This window comes from Schistocerca piceifrons, chromosome X, assembly GCF_021461385.2.
Source record: "Schistocerca piceifrons isolate TAMUIC-IGC-003096 chromosome X, iqSchPice1.1, whole genome shotgun sequence".
Classification (NCBI taxonomy): domain Eukaryota; kingdom Metazoa; phylum Arthropoda; class Insecta; order Orthoptera; family Acrididae; genus Schistocerca; species Schistocerca piceifrons.
Window position 1 is genome coordinate 919,604,237 of NC_060149.1, and position 18,150 is coordinate 919,622,386.

The 18,150-nt window shown below is 41.7% G+C and overlaps 1 protein-coding gene across 1 annotated transcript in view; it reads right to left on the reverse strand.

Annotated features, from left to right (window-relative positions):
• LOC124722054 overlaps positions 1 to 18,150 on the reverse strand; it is a 70,766-nt gene that overhangs the window by 17,638 nt on the left and 34,978 nt on the right. The window contains exon 5 of the mRNA XM_047247247.1: positions 16,138 to 16,242. Coding sequence (XP_047103203.1) covers positions 16,138 to 16,242 — 105 coding nt within the window. The remainder of the gene's footprint in view (positions 1 to 16,137; positions 16,243 to 18,150) is intronic.

Sequence of the window (18,150 nt, forward strand, 5' to 3'; positions counted from 1 at the left end):
CTCATTAACTCACAGAGTTAACAGACTAACTGAGGAAAAGATTAATCCACTCACTAACTAATGATGAACATATTCCCATTTAAGATTTGGTGGTCCTGAAAAGGAACGACTGGTTTCGTTTTATTGTTGATTATTTGAAAATACTTGCAAATAAATGAATTTTGGGGTGCTTGTTTCCAGCGAGTACCCTCGCCTCTCACTTTCGGCCTGCTTGTAGTCCAGAAATCCCTTGCATCTCACCGTTTTATGAAATCAAATGTCCAAAGTGATGACCTCCAACTTCGATGCATTTAATGACTCGTGCTGTAAATCCCTGCACACACCTTGATAACATGTCTGGTGTAATTGCAGCACAACAGTCTCTTATTCTTTGCCTCATGTTTTCGCAAGTGGTAGGCATTTCCTGATAAACGATATCTTTTAGATAACCCCATAAGAAAAAATCTGGCGAGGTAAGGTCAGGCGATCTGGCTGGCCAATTCACAGGACCTGACCTGCTGATCCAGCGACCATGGTAAAGTTGATCTAGTACATTGCGCGCTACTAATAAATAATGCACTGGACAACCATCACGTTGAAACCACATGTTTTATTTAAGTTCGATGCTCAGGTCTTCGAGTAGATCTGGCAGTTCATTTTCAAGTAGGTTCCGATATTTGTTGCCATTCAAATTACCATCGATAAAATATGGACCGATCATTTTATCGCTAATTATACCACACCAAGGTCACTGATGGTTGACTTCTCGAATCCTGTGTGGGTTCTGTTCACTCCAGTAATGCATGTTATGGCGATTAACTTGGCCATGGTTTGTGAATGTTGCCTGATTGGAGAAAAGTACTCTGGCAAAAAAGTTTTGGTTTGTTTTCATCTGCTGAACTGCCCAGTGACAAAACGTTAGATGGTTTTGGAAGTCATTGCCATGTAGTTCCTGATGCATGGATACATGGTTTGGATGAAATTTGTGGAGCTTCAGGATTTTCCAAACAATCATGCGTGAAATTTCTGATTGCCTTCATATTTCTCTTGTGTTCGCATGTGGGTTGTGAGCCACAGCAGCAAGGACTTCCACTTGTTTTCTCCACAAACAGTAGCTGCACGGGTTCTTTTTGTCTGGTTCACACTACCTTTGCAGTAAATTGTTTAATAACTCAAACAAAAGAGGACTGTGATCGTACTTGGCCAGGAAAATGCTGCGCATAAAGTGCGACTGCATCATCCAAATTTCTCCCACTTTCTCCATAAATGTACACCATCTCAATTTTTTCTTCCACAGAAAGATAATTCAGGAAAGATCAGGGGCGTTGAGAAAGGCAGGGTTAGAATTTCTATGAGTGAGTGGCCCGCTCTGCGTAATTCCACCTAGCAATACTAACTCTGCATCAAACGCGACTGGTAGGAGCAAAAGCTGTGAATGCAGTCACACAAGGTAATCAAACATAACTCGCCCAAAAGACAATCTTTATGAACGATGTATTGCTGTCTGAATGCTCAGACAGGTAAAAGATACAGTGCATTTATTACATTAATACTTATTATTTCTAAAGCTAGTGTTATTATGAGAAAGGGCGAATTTCTCGTGCCTGCGCTACCTATAGGCGGCACTCCAAAACATTATGCCACTCATCAGCAAGGGTTGGATAAGAACATTGATTATCGATCAGGGCTGAGTGGCATATCGATTAGCGTATATAATTCTAAAAATGTAAACGACGTAACAGCTGCGATATTCCAAAATAAAATAATGGTGTGAACAATGATTTAAGTCAATAAATTTATGAATGTCATTTTCTACATTTTTCCACCCGAAACTAAAAGACTCAAATTAAGCAAGCACCCCAGTTGTGAGACTTCTCAGCAAACAAGAGTGATTACTCCGAATCTAACAAAAAATTTGGTTCATGAGTCAGTTAGTTTTTTAGTTAACGTGTTCACTCATTAATACATAGAATGTTTGGTTAGTTAGTCAGCTAGTCACATGAATTGTTTAATAATCAAAAGTTGGCGGCCTCATGACCATGAAACAAACAAAACTTATCCGAATCTGAGGAAAAAATTTATATTTGGGTCAACATTTGTAAAACTCTAAATTTCTCTCTCTCAAAACCCACCCTCCAGGAAGAGGGGGAGAGTTTTAGTTTTAGTGAATCAAAATTTATGAAGTAAATAAGTATTTTTTTTATTTATCCATAACCATTTTCCACGGAAAAATGAAAAAATGGATTTTATTGAATTACAGTGCCAACTGTCAAGAATCAAAAAAATGTTTAAGAGAAAATGTACTTAGTTTATTATGTAGAATCTGATTCTGCAATGAAAAATGGGGGTTCCCATTTGAAATTTTAAAGTTGCTTCCCGCCCCACCCTCTGGGGGCTGGGTTGGCAGGCAAATTTTAGCAGCAGCAGATGTCCCCCTCGAAAATAATCAACTTTGGATTCTACACATTTTTTCATGTGAAGCTTATTTTTCGAGTTATTCTGGTTTGTCAACTGTATGGTACCTTTCTGCTGGCCAATGTTCTACAGTTTATTAAAGGGTGTCTTTGAAAAGAAAAGGAAGATTAGGGTTTATCATCCTGAAAAGATTATTAGAGATGGAGCACTAGCTCATACTGGGGGAACTAATTTGGCCGTAATCTTTCAAAGGACCTATTCTGGCATTTGCCTTGTGTGATTTAGCAAAATCACAGTACATCTAAATCTGGTTGGCAAAACAAAAATTTGAACTATTGTCCTCCCAAGTGTCTCACCACTGCACCACCTCTCTTGGTAACAGAGTATCTGGTCAAGCTAGTATGTATACAGCTGTCAGCATAACACAGAATAAAAATCTTGTGTTTAATTTTTATGGTCTTTGTCTTCTATATTTACCATCCTTCCATGAAACATGACCTTAAATGGTCAGCACCAGTCTCACCCTGTAACTTGTATATCTCACCAAATGGGGAATCAAACATCCTCTACTCAGTCTTGACAAGGTTTACTGTTGCTAAAATCTAAAATCCTGCCAACTATCTACAGAGTCCACTTCTCAATGAACACAACTGGCTGACTGATTGACTGATTAATTAATTAACTGAGAGGGTTTATGGGACCAAATGGCGAGGTCATCAGTCCCGCGATTCTGAAGTTACTCACAGAAGAAAGAGGGTCCACTAAAAGTGGACGGATCTAGTCAGGGGAGTCAAATTATAAAATAATGAAGTTAAAACACACACAGTAAAAGGCATAAAAGGTGAGGCCAACTCTAAAAACTGAAAAAAAGAGAGTGGCCTGTCCATGAGGGAGTGGTCATGGGGTGCCAGACTGAGAAGACATGAAGAAAGGTACGAACCACAACCACCCTGTCCCTTCTCCATGAATAAAGCAAAACCTTAATTCCGGAAATAAAAACCACTTTCACAGAGGAAACTGAGGACCAATTCAACCACTTGTGAGTCGTCTGCTAATATTAAAATGAAGGAATCTGGAAGACTATACTTAGCATGAAGGGGCAAAAGAAGGGGGCATTCCACCAATATGTGGGATACCGTCAGTGTGGCTCCACAACCACATTGAGGGGATGGTTCATTAAGCAGGAGGAAACAATTGGTGAGCCTGGTATGACCAATGCATAGATGGCATAAAACAGTGGACACCTTCTGAGAGCAGCAGAAGAAGGAGCTCCAAAACTGCAGTAGACTGCTTGATTGTGGGGAGTTTGTTACTGTGAGCAGTAGCACACCAGATGTCATTCCACTTTTGGGGAAAGAGAGATGTGACAGAGATTTGCATCTCTGCAGCTGGCATCACAGAAGGGAATGGAGGATAAGTATCTGCTTCTCTAGCCAAATGGCCAGCCAGTTCATTCCCTGGGGTGCCCACACGAGGTGGGACCCAGAGAAAGACAACTGAGCAGGCATCATGGCCAAGGGCAGAGGGAAGGTCATGGATAGCAAAGACCAAAGGATGCTGAGATTAGCAATGGTTGATAGCCCACAGGCTGCTCATTGAGTTGGTACAAATTAAAACACTATGGAGGGAGGCCTGAGAAACAAAATGGAGGGCTCTGTGAATGGTCAGGAGCTCTGCTGTGAACACACTACATGATACCAGGAATAAATGGTGTTCTAAACCAGTAGGAGACGTGAAAGTGTATCCCATCTTATCTATTGTCTTAGAACCATCAGTGTAGAAGATGGTGGCACCATGGAATTCTGCAAGGATGGCACGTACAATACACTGGAAAACCATAGGGGTGACAAGAGACCTTAGGACCATGGAATAGGTCAGTCCTAATCTGTGGTCTAGGGGCCATCCAAAGGGTGTACGTGGGAGGAAATACATGGGGCACATTCCATTGAGTGGAGATCCCGACAGAGGGAAGTGAGACGCATCTAAATCGGCAATCCCCCCCATGTGCAGTTGTCAGGAGGGAGACATCACTCATTTGCAAAGACGACAGGGTACACAGAATGGTCAGGGAATTGATGAATGGTGATTACGTAAGAAACCAGGAGTTGGCTTTGTCATATTTGTAGATGGGGAATCCCCACTTCTGTGAGGAGACTGTTTACGGGACTAGTGTGAAAGGCACAAATAGCGAGACGCACCCCACAATGATGAACAGGCTCAAGTATTTTCACAGTGGAAGGAGCGGCTGAGCCATAAGCCTGACTAGCATAATCTAGTCTAAACAAGACCGGAGCACAGTAAAGATGGAGAAGATCGGTACGGTCTGCACCCCAAGATGTGTAGGCCAGGAGGTGGAGAGCATTAAGCTTCCACATGCATGTAGTCTTTAGATAGTGAATACGGGACAGCCATGTTAGCTTTTTATCAAAAATAAGGACCAAGACATGGGGCTGTGCTACAACATCGAAGAACTAGTTGCTTAAATAAAGGTCTGGATCAGGGTGTACTGTGGGTCAAAAACAAAAATGCATAACCCGCATTTTGGAGGGAGAAAACTGGAAGCCATGGGAGATGACCCATGCAGAGGCCCATGGGATGGCACCTTGGAGCTGGCGCTCAGCTGATGCTACTGGGTGGGAGCTGCACCTGATGCAAAAATCATCGACATATGATGCCGTGGTAACCAGAGGCCCAACAGAGGTTACAAGCCCGTTGATGGCTATGAGGAAGAGTATGACACTTGACACAGAACCCTGTGGGATACCATTCTTCTGAATCTGATAGGCACTGAGTGAAGTGCCAAATCGAACCTGGAAGAGCCAGTGAGAGAAAAACTCACAAATATAAATCAGAAGGGGGCCACGGAAGCCCCGGTCATGGAGGGTAACTAAAATGTGATGGCGCCAAGTCATGTCGTATGCCTTATGTAAGTCAAAGAAGACCGCGACATGGTGCTGGCAGTTGGTAAAGGCCTGTTGGATTGCTGTTTGCAATCTGAGTAAATTGTCAGTTAGAGATCATCCTTCCCGGAAGCCACACTGATACAGGGACAAAAGGCCCCGAGATTCGAGTACCCAATATATTCTCAAGCTAACCACCCTCTCGCGCAGTTTACATAGTACATTCATCAGGCTAATCAGGCTGTAGCTGTCGAGAGACTTTGGGTTCTTCTTGGGCTTAAAGACGGGGATAACTGCACTGTCCTGCCATTGCAACGGGAAAGCACCCATGAGCCAAACATGGTTGGAGACCCTGAGGAGATATTGCCTCTGGGGAACGTCCAAGTGTTGGATCATCTGGTTGTGGATGGAATCTGGGCCTGGGGCTGCGTCACTTGAAGAGGTACGAGCCTGCAAGAATTCCCATTCAGTGAAGGATTCATTATAAGGTTCACCATGGTGTGGGTTGAAACAGAGGGGGGCAGTTCAATTCGGCGTTTCTGCCAGAGAAAGGTAACAGGATAGGAAGAGGATGCCAATACTGTCGCAAAGTGTATTTCAAGATGTTCTGCAAGGACCAATGGATCAGGACACAGAGCACCTTAGAGGTTAAGACCTTAGACAGTTGACTGATGATGGTGGCCCAGAAGCCTATGGAGTTTGAACCAAACCTGTGATCAAGAGGCATACGTCCCCAGAGAGGAAACATGGCACTCCCAGCATTCGTTTTTACTCTGCTTAGTAAGGTAACGAACCTTAGAAAGGAGGCACTTAAAAGCAAGGAGAGTGGTCTCTGAAGGGTGTCGTTTAAATCACTGCATCACCTGTCGGTGGTCCTGGACAGTGACTGCTACATCTTTGGTCCACCACAGTACCAGTCGACAATGAGGGAGACATGTGGATAGTGGGACAGCAGTGCCAGCAGCACGAAGAATAGTGGTAGAGACATCTTGCACGAGGTGTCAAAGTGCACTGCAGACATATATAAAGGCCAACTGGCCCCGTGGAATGCCCAACGTGGGGGCCTGTCTGCTTGGCAGCGGCAGCAGCATGACACTCCCCCACTGTGGGTGGTGGGCATGAAGTCCCCTAGGAGGAGAAACACGGGTGTAAGTTGCTATATTAAGATAGACAGTTCAACACAAGGAAGTGGCCTATCTGGAGGGAAGTAGACATTGCAAACAGTGATTGCCAGAGTCATTTGCACTCTAACCACTCTTGCTTCCAGGCTGGTACAAAGGGGATCAATTCACTAAATTGGAGCAAATCAAAGTGCAGACTGTGCTAGACACTACCCCGGGGCCAGCACAGTTCCGACAGAACTTCATTATATGTAACTGCATCACCTGCAAAATGTCTGAGGCCACTATCAATATTGTCTGCAAGATCATTAACATACAACACGAACAGCAAGGGTCCCAACACACAGCACCAAATTTGTTTTCAGTGTGTTTTATGAAGATCAATGGTTTAACCATTTTCCTAGAGCACAATATATATTGGGCAAACTTGGCCTACATGCTAATGATTCAGATCCAAGATTCTCCTCACCAACTCAGTCACTACCTGGCATAGTACCCACTGCCCAGATTCCCAGACTAGGCCGACACATACTTCACAGCCTATACATGGAGTTCACAGCACAGTTGTGAACAATGAAAACTGGTGTAAAGGGGGGACATTACTATAAGGGCATGTGAGGCTTCCCATCCCTTCAGCCCACAGAAAGGCCAGAAACCGGGTGCTGGCAATGACTCATTCAGATCAGGGGCTCTCTGGGATATAACACCCAGTGCATGACTGGTTTTACACTTTGCAAGACATCCCTGTACAAATGGCTCACATACCAATTGTGACAATACATTTTATAATCTAAAAGTGTTCCTTTTTTTTAAGTAGCCTGTTACAGCAGAAAGGATACACTGCAGATTTCTTCTAGGCCCTGATGTGCCTTAAATGCAAGCACTATATGCACATTTAGCTACATCATTATCCTTTAGAAGACAGTGTTATTTTTAACTGTAAAAAAATATTGCATTTTTTTAGTTCACTCTGAATGTCATTCTCCCAAGAAGTTTCAGTTACATAAAACTGGCATATTATTGTTGTTGTTGTTGTTGTGGTCTTCAGTCCTGAGACTGGTTTGATGCAGTTCTCCAAGCTACTCTATCCTGTGCAAGCTTCTTCATCCTTCTGAATCTGCTTAGTGTATTCATCTCTTGGTCTCCCTCTACGATTTTTACCCTCCACCCTGCCCTCCAATACTAAATTGGTGATCCCTCGATGTCTAAGAACATGTCCTACCAACCGATCCCTTCTTCTAGTCAAGTTGTGCCACAAGCTCCTCTTCTCCCCAATTCTATTGAATACCTCCTCATTAGTTATGTGATCTACCCATCTAACATTCAGCATTCTTCTGTAGCACCACATTTCGAAAGCTTCTATTCTCAAAGTATTTATCGTCCACGTTTCACTTCCATACATGGCTACACTCCATACAAATACTTTCAGAAACGACTTCCTGACATTTAAATCTATACACGACGTTAACAAATTTTTGTTCTTCAGAAACGCTTTCCTTGCCATTGCCGGTCTACATTTTATATCCTCTCTACTTCGACCATCATCAGTTATTTTGCTCCCCAAATAGCAAAACTCCTTTACTACTTTAAGTGTCTCATTTCCTAATCTAATTCCCTCAGCATCACCCGACTTAATTAGACTACATTCCATTATCCTCGTTTTGCTTTTGTTTATGTTCATCTTATACCCTCCTTTCAAGACACTGTCCATTCCATTCAGCTGCTCTTCCAAGTCCTTTGCTGTCTCTGACGGAATTACAATGTCATCGGCGAACCTCAAAGTTTTTATTTCTTCTCCATGGATTTTAATACCTACTCCGAATTTTTCTTTTGTTTCCTTTACTGCTTGCTCAATATACAGATTGAATAACATCAGGGATAGGCTACAACCCTGTCTCACTCCCTTCCCAACCACTGCTTCCCTTTCATGCCCCTCGACTCTTATAACTGTCATCTGGTTTCTGTACAAATTGTAAATAGCCTTTCACTCCCTGTATTTTACCCCTGCCACCTTCAGAATTTGAAAGAGAGTATTCCAATCAACATTGTCAAAAGCTTTCTCTAAGTCTACAAATGCTAGAAACGTAGGTTTGCCTTTCCTTAATCTATCTTCTAAGATAAGTCGTAGGGTCAGTATTGCCTCACGTGTTCCAACATTTCTACAGAATCCCAACTGATCTTCCCCATGGTCGGCTTCTACCAGTTTTTCCATTCGTCTGCAAAGAATTCGCGTTAGTATTTTGCAGCTGTGACTTATTAACTGATAGTTCGGCAATTTTCACATCTGTCAACACCTGCTTTCTTTGGGATTGGAATTATTATATTCTTCTTGAAGTCTGAGGGTATTTCGCCTGTCTCATAACTGGCATATGAGAACTGTAAATTTATACAGTTATTCCTATCCATCAACTTCAAGTATTTCTAAACTTTACAACAAAAAGCTTCTGTTCAGCATATGATTCCTCATTAAATCAGAAAAAATGACTTTTTAGCTTGAATGTTTACACCTTTCATATTATTCGCTGCCCAGTTCTCTTACTGCTTTTGCATTAAAATTAATTGAATAGCTGTTCAGTTCGTGTGTTTTTTTGCTCTATTATTATATTCTCCTGTTTCCTTATGGCACCTCTCCTGCTAGATTAGTGGGAACACAGCAGACTATAAATTCTAACACTTGTGGTATGCTCCCCACTTGATCTTAGGAATTTTTCTGCTACCTCACACGTAACTTTGAGATCTATCAAAACTTTTTGTATTTAAAAAGGGGAAGTTGCACTGTGGGTCAAATTCCACATTAACCTGTACTTCATTCTGTTGAAACTAAATTAATGTTCTGTCTGTAATACGGGTTTTCTTATTACTATCACATTTTTGATTGATTTGACATGGTGCTGTGGGCACAAACATCAAGTGCTCATACTAAAATTTTAAGAGAGAAGTGTGGAAGAAGGTCACATAATTAGTAAAACATAAGCTGTAAAGAAAACCATATTGAAGTCCTCAAAATCTTTGGCCAGAATACAGATACTTCACAAAATTTTCTAAATAAGCTTTAACACACACAACTCGTCGATCAGCTGAACTAAAGGGCATACTCCCTACCGTATTTACTCGAATCTAAGCCGCACTTTTTTTCCAGTTTTTGTAGTCCAAAAAACAGCCTGCGGCTAAGAATCGAGTGCAAAGTAAGCGGAAGATCTGAAAAACGTTGGTAGGTGCCGCCACAACTAACTTTTGTCGTCGAATATATGTAGCGCTACGCAGGCATGCTTCGCAGGCACAAAGGGAAAGACTGGCACCAAAACCTCTGCGTCAGTAAATAAATTTAAAAAATGAGGAAGACGAGTTTTTTTTTCTCCACCCCGAGTTTCGACCACTGCATTTTCATACGTTATCCAACGAAGTAAATATAAATTCCGTATTGTTCCTCTTCGAACGTAGCAGCATTTCAATGTACTACAAAAATCCGACTGGCAAGACTGTTTGGGATATTTGTCAATATGGCCAACTCTGCTTTCTGAATTTTTTCCTAACTGTGAGAAGAAATGGTTGCTAATAGGAACTTTTATCAATTGTGAATCACATGCAGTATTCTCTTCACCATAAGAATAATACGAATATAAACATATTGCCATGTATTCTTTCGTGTTCGCTGCTACCTCATATAAATCCTGTCCGCCTAATAAACTACGAAACTAGAGTGAGACAACAGCAGACGCGGAAGAATATACATACCATGTCATGTTTATATTCGTATTATTCTTATGCCTAATAGTGATACAGTCAGAAATGAAGCACGGCAATTGACTAGATTTTTAAATCTAAGATGACTCTCATTTCTGTGCACAATGTAATGTACTAAAGAGGCGTCTGCAAAGATTTTCAAACGGAAAAAATTTTCGCTAAATTCTCGTTCAGAACATCTTCTATCATACGCAGTCTATTATTTGATTCTTGTTGATCATTATCAAAGAAAGCAGCAGTGTAAGTAGCAACGAATAGCAGTCTCATGCCATTGTTTCGCTAATGAGACGATTCCTCTCTTTGTTTCTTTTTAATTGTAAGCGGCGGTAGCGTGCACAAAAGCAAGCCATGCCGCGAGCGGCGACAGGCCGTAAACCCTCATTTTCAGAATGCGACAAACAATGCATGACACAGTACAGTAATGCATTTTCAGCTTTGAGTGACGGAAACACCTATAACAAAGAGAACTGCACTTGTCAGATCAAAGAAAAATAAGCAATCAATTCAAACCAGACGAAGCACGTGAAAAAGGAAGGGTACCCGTATACATACGGACGGAGTGCCTGACGCATAGCAATGTCTACCTGGTAAAGCTTAACTGCTACGCTTACGACTTGAACCAAACTACTACAGCTATATCGTCATTCATTCATCCTAAATTGTGTCTCATATTACAATGGACCAAGTTTGTTTCGATTTGGAAGTGCGGCCTAAAACTTTTCTCTCCCCTTGAATTTCGAGTCTCAGATTTCAGGTGCGGCTTAGATTCGGGAAAATTTTTTTTCCTCGATTTCGAGTCTCATTTTTCAGGTGCGGCTTAGATTCGAGTGCGGCTTAAATTCGAGTAAATACGGTAAGTCCCTCCTAAATTTGCTTCTGCCTACTTAACACAATATAAAATACACTCAGTTAAAATGTGGTGTTCAGTGATTTGCCAGAGTGATTGGCATGAGAAACACCACAGGTAGATAGCTGGCTTTACCAACTGCAGCTTACTGCCAATCACTGCCAGCCACCAATCTCCAATTGTATGGATTTTTGACTCACCAGCAAAATGACAGCCTGCAGGGGAATGGAACACTGTGTAATATTATGCTCCTTAAGAGCTTCCTCGGAAGCTCTGTGTGCCTGTTCATTTCCCCAAACTCCCATGTATCTTGATACCTTGCACAATGACACCTGCTTCCAGCACTACTTAGGATGTACAGTTGGTCATGTATCACCTGGACCATTTTCTCTGCTAAGAGCATATTTTGCAATGATTGTTAGGCACTAAGGGGCTCATTGCAAATGACAAACTGTTTGCCATAAATATATCTCACTTGCAGCAGTGCCTTCACAGTATCACATGGATTTCCACAAAAAAATACAGTGCGGTAAATCCTGATGTGGTTAGGAAATGCTCCTGCACAGTCAAGGGAAGAACCTTGTTTGGAGTCATCAGTGTACACAAATTTAGTAATGTGATGCCTATCTAAAAATGTTAAAAAATGGAGATTGAAACCTGAAATCCAGAGTGCAATCTTTCTTAAAATTCATCAAGTCTAAAATAATTCTGCGCCTTTGTAACAGCCAAAGTAAAGACCTACTACAACCTTGGCGTGAAACATTAAAAGCGGCCAAGCCCATCTCTAACAGGCAATCCTTAGAACAAATCCCATATAGCCTACACGCTTAGTGTCGAGTAAAAAAGAGCTGTTATGTCACAGAATAATTTCATTCTACATGTTTAAATTTTTTAAAAAGTTCTACCCAGCAAGCTCAGAGCCGAGAAGGTTAACCTGGGGTCAATGTGCCAATCAGAATGTCAAAAATACGTACTGCCCACGAAGTGGACAAGATGGCATCCAGTAAGCAAGGCAAGCAGAAGTGCAAATACTGCAGTGCTACATAACAAGGTAGTATGAAATACACTATATAACTTCAGCCTCAGAGCGCCATTGCAATAGTCAAATGTTGCAGAAAGACCTGAGCTCAGTGACCTACAGTAATTATTGAATTACCTCAGTGAGCCACGGAGCACTGATGAGACCAACAAACAGAGGCAAAAGTGATCACACACCCAGAGCCACCATGTCATAGGTGCAGGCTCAGCTCTTTAAATAATGATGTTTCTGGAGCTCGAAAACACATCCAACCCTGCTGCTATTCTGTCCATCTCGCTAGAACAAGAGAGAATGATACTACTAAGTTTCAGTGAAACCACAAGCCGACTGACAATGGTCTGCCTGTTGACTTCGACACCAAAACACTACCAACCTGATGCAAACTATAGCCACGGTCTGCCGTTACTGCCTACTGGGACACGGTGGATGTGGAGAAGACTGGTGTGCAACCATTACCCCTCCACCGAGGGTTGATTGTGGATGACCTGCCAGCAGTGAGCTGTCATCTCCCCAACAACCAGGTGCTCTGCCCCCTGTCCGACTCACGAATATCTGCCACAGTCTTGGTCGACTCCTGTCGGATGACCAGAGCCTAGTCTTCACAACAGACAGACATCCTGGACCACACAGTCGCCTGTTCTCAACTGAGTGCACGACGAGCTGTCTACGAGAGCGCTGCAGTGTGAGCCACACTGTACCACAGAACATCTGGGCAGGCAACACATTCCCAACCCCACACTGCTGCCAGCACACTACGTGGCTGTGACTCACTGACTTGGGGCTGTGACATCACAACTCACCTACGAGGCATCAGTGCTTTTTCGTGACACGTGCTTATGCCTGGCCGCTGTCTGATGCACTGAGACAGTTTGTAACTCTGTAAACTCAGCCTGGGAAATAAAAGTTATTACAGATACTGCTGTGACACTAACACCTCTGGATGTGTACTGGACTCCTCTCTCTCAGTGCCCAGCCTCCTGCATACACTGCAACCCCAGCTCCCCAGGTCAGAACACAGCCTTTCCAATGGTGGGTGAGTGGCAGTATGGTATGCAGGTGTGTATGGCACGGACAGTGTTTTACAGACCTGTCGCAGCATGTGTAGTTGTTGCCTCATGTGGAGCTATGGGTCATCAGCCTCAGTCCAAAGGCTCGGTATGGGGCTGTTTCTAGAGGCCCCTGTGGCCAGCCAAATTTCTTTATAGCGTGCTCCACATCCAATGTTCACAAATAAGAGTGTCATGCAGTTACATGCACCACACATCCATAATGAAGTTGAGATTGCACAAGGGCCTGTAAAACTGGAGCAGACACGTTCGGTCTGCTCTCCACGAATTATGATTAAGCCATTTTAAAATACTTAGTGCGATGAGGAACTGTCTTTTCAGGTCCCTGAGGTGTGGCAACCATGTAAGTTTAGAGTCTTTAAAATTAAGAACAGTGTCCTTCATCCTCAACTCAGAAATGTTTAAAACAGAACTTGAACAATTAAAAAGAATACACACAGACTTTTTAGTTGATAATTTAAAACCCCTCCCTCTTCTCCACCTATGCATCCGACTGAGGAACAAAAGACACAAAGGTCACTGTCACACAAAGAACACTGGACAGGATATTTACAATTGATGTGATACTATCAATAGCAGTGACAAATACATTCACACTTAAAATGCTACCTTGAAGTACACTGTTCTCCTGCTCAAAGTGATCAGACAGGACATCGCTATCTAAAATAGAGTGGTGTGAGGAAGGACCGTATACAGATGAGAAAACATCCTCGAAAGCCCCATTTGTGGAACTGCCCGAGGATAAGGCGCCTCCGAGTAGTATTGTAGGCCTTGTTGATATAAAAAAATATACCCAGGAGGTGATGCCAATAAAAGGAGGACTGTCATATAGCTGCTTCCAGGATGGCCAGGTTATCAAAGATGAAGCAATACCTCCTCAACCCACACAGAAGGTGACTAAGGTGCTATCTGGAGTCCAAGAGCCAGACAAGGTGGCAGTTGACAATCTGCTCCAAGGGCTTTCACACGCAGATAGTGAAGGAAACACTATGATAACTACTCGAGTATGTTTGGTCCTTCCTGGGTTTTAAAAGCTGAGTTAAAATGGCCTCTCACCACAAGTTAGGAAAGTGACCTGATGCCAAAATGAGGTTAAAAAGGGCGAGGAAGAGTTCTTTCCTCCCCCCCTGCGAGGTGCCAGAACATGCTATAACGGACCCTATTGTGACCAGGTAATATGTCACAAGCTGTAGATGAATCTGGCTTCCACGTGGACAAGGGGTAGTTCTATGCTTCATCAGTGGTATAACTGAAGTCTCAACTACCCCTTTCAGCAATCAATTGTGGTGCCTGAAAACTGAATCATGACTGGCAGTGGCAGTAACTGTGGCAAAATAGGCCACCATAATCTGGGTAATGTGTTGTGGGTTCATCTGGAGACTGCCATTCCCCACTACAGTAGCCATCGGGCACCTGCCACATCTCCCAGGAATCATCCTGATGGTCTCCTGTATGACTGTACTTTTAGTGGAATGGTTTATGGTGGTCAAGAACTGACAGATCTCTTCTTGTTCTCTCTAATAAATCAGTGACATTTAGCTTTTGCTACCCAAAAGGCTACGAGATTCTCTGCAGCTGACCTGCACTTTAACCAGTGTAGCATTGCCCACCTGATCCTGAGTGCAGTATGACCAGTGAGGGAAAGACTGCCAATTCAGCTGGTCTGAAGACTGTGGAATGGATGCTTCAATAGTGCGAAGGATCATTTGGTTAATATGATCCATCAATTCCAGTGTTCAAACACAGCAAATTGCCTATAAAGTGTCCAGTCTGCCCTACTGAGCTCCCATCATGACAGGTTTCTTTTGGGCACCAAATTGAGAAGTGATCACTTGAGTGCAAATTATTGATTACTTCTCACTGAGCAATTTGTGTGCCGAGAGACTGATAGCAGAATCACTCTGTTGCAGTGGTGAAGTGTGTGCTCCACCACATGTTCAACATGCACCTGAGGACATGAGAAGGCTCTTAAATTCCTCTACCCCTGTGCCAGGTGGTTGCACAGCCCCAAAGCACATTGTGTGCATTAAAATCACCACATAGGATGAAGGGGTGGGAGAGCTGAGTAAGGAGGTCACAGAAAACCTCTTTTTTAGGCACAGTCCTTACATCAATTTTGGTTTTGTGTATGCATTATCTTACACAACCCAAATTATTGTGCCCACGGTTCCTACTCAATACATTGAGTTGAAAGCAGTATGCCAGCAAAAACTAGAAGCCTTTTTACACCTGAATAGCATCAATTATGCACTGTTGCAATATTTTACACCTGCATATTAGATATTTGTCTATGGCTGGTCCCTTTAATCTGATGTTTCTTACATTCACAGGAGTTTGTTACTTAAACAATGTGCGACAAAGTTTCTAAGAGTTTCATTTTGAGTTTATAAACTTATCTGAAGGTATACTATTTCTGTAATGTGTCCACCTACAAACCGTAGAGGTAGTGTTTCCGCCTAACACGCAGGGGGCCCGGGTTTGATTCCCGGCAGGGAACTGGGTGCTGTGTGTCCTTCATCACCATTTTCATCATCATTGACCCGCAAGTCGCCGAAGTGGTGTCAACTGAAAAGGACTTGCAATAAGGCGGCCGAGCCCCCCCGGATGGGGCCTCCCGGTCAACAATGCCATACGCACATTTCCATTTCTGTTATGCCGACACACTGCCATTTACCCTACTGACTGGTTTCAGAGCCCTGTGACACAGACCTACACCATTACAAGCATAAAAGGGAGCAACACTACGCTATCTATCTCATTCTTTTTCTTTATAACTGTGCTACTAATAAGAAACATTAGTTTCATGTCTCTGTCATATGCGAGACATGATCAGGAGAGCTGCTTTAATACTGTATTCATAAAAGTTGTAAAGCTGGACTCTCACGCAGTTCACCCAAGCCATAATGTTGATTCTTTTTTAAATTATATGAGTACTGTTCTGGTCCACAAAAAAGTGTAGATGATATAACCATATCAAGAATTTATAGCTATATAAAGGATAAGAAGGGAACTGTTACAGACTTACCAAACGCAGAAGCTTGTTTTGGTTTATAAGGTCCTCCTCCAAAACTGCCAGAACAGGGAAAAATTGCAAGCCCAAAGCCATTTCTGCCGATAACAACCATTTTGCCTGCAAAGGCATACAATTTATGTCATGAAAACAGTACGTAAATTTTTTAAAGTGCAGTTTCAAATTTAATAGGAATTTCAAACATCCAAATTATTTTACAAATTGCTATAACATGGCAGTTATAGATTTGTGTGCAGTGAAAGTTGTACACAGGATGGACAAAAAAGTACTTTTTACTTTTTGCAAATATCTCACATTATTTATTAGAAAAATGAACCAGCATAGCTGCTTATAATAACTAATCTTCATTCATGACAGACTGTTTCAGCATTTATTGCCATTTTCAAGCACCTACAAATACAATTTTGGTGAGAACTTTTATAAATGTGGATGTCGTTTACTTTAAAGTAACCATACTGTACTCACGTCTAAACTTATGTGACATCCATATTACATCATTAGTGAACTGTCTTATAACTATCACTGTTTTGATAAGATGGTAAGTGACATAAATATATTGAAATAATGTTAATTATGGTTTGACAGTTCAACTCTTACAGCGATATATGTATACAAAGACTATGCAGACGAATAGCAACATTATTTTATGAACTAAATTTTGTCATGATTATCTTTGGCTACTGTATATGTTACTTCTGATTTATCCATCTAAATGCAGGTAAAATATAGTCATTTTAATACAAATTACATCCACATTCATGCATGTTCTCACCATAATTGTATTCACAGGTACTTGACAATGGTGATAAAGGCTGAAACGGTCTGTCATAAATAAATATTAGTTTTTATTAGCAGTTATTCTCATGCATTCTTCTAACAATCATGCCATTATCTGAAATATATTATGCTGCTGGCCCTAAAATAGAAAAACTGTAATTAAGGCATTGACATAAGCTGTAGTTGAGGAAGTACCAGACATATTCCATTCATATATGTGCTACACATAATGGAATCAAACCAAAAATAATAAAATGACATATTTCATGGATCTTCTCTGGTTAAGATAGTACCTTGGGAGCATTTATACAGAACTAATGTCAGAACAAATACTGAGAAAATGTATGTCAACACAAAAAATTTTGTCACTTCTGATTTTTCAGTTATGTGGAATAGTTGTAATAACTTCTAAATGTGATTTCTAATTCATCTTCATAAAATTTGCCCAAACTGAGTGATATTTTCTACTTATGTAAAAAGCAGCTATGAACCTATATTACTTAAGTCCATCAGAAATGAACCAGCACCAGCCAGTGTTCGTGGGAACATTGATGAAAGAACAAAAATTCACATTTGACTGTTCCGCTGCCAGAATTGTAGTTATTATTTATTAACAGTGAGGATATCCATAAAAAGGCCCCAACTAGAAGGCCGATGTGACAACAGTCCCTCAACTGACAGATTTCCTCAGCACTTCATTAGGCAATGGCAGTTCAAACAAGACAACTGATTGTATACACCCTTCAACTGTAACTGTATCCACCAGACACACAAATAGCTAAGTAAGGACGTGAATCTTAAGGAATGCCAACATCACCACAATAATTTTCAAGGCAAAGGTCAAATCTCACTTATTATCTGTGTTACAACATGATGTATACTACCTATTACGAAATAACAGTCAGCAGAATGCCTGTTACACATTAGTTACCAATCCACATGCAGCTTGTACTGGAGTTAAGAGAACTTGCTCACACTTGAGCAACACAGCTGCTATTCAAATATGTATTGTTTAAATAAACAAGAGTCTTTCATACACCCACTGAACAATTAGTCATAAGCCTCAATGGCTACAATGTAACTATGGAAATAAGGATTTATGTAGCTCTGTTTCAATCAAGGATTGCATTCTCATCATACATGTAGTGAAACACATGTTGCAAAAATGTTATGTCGTGAAATAAAACATATGAGGGATGATCAGGAAGTAAGATTACAAATTTTGCAGTG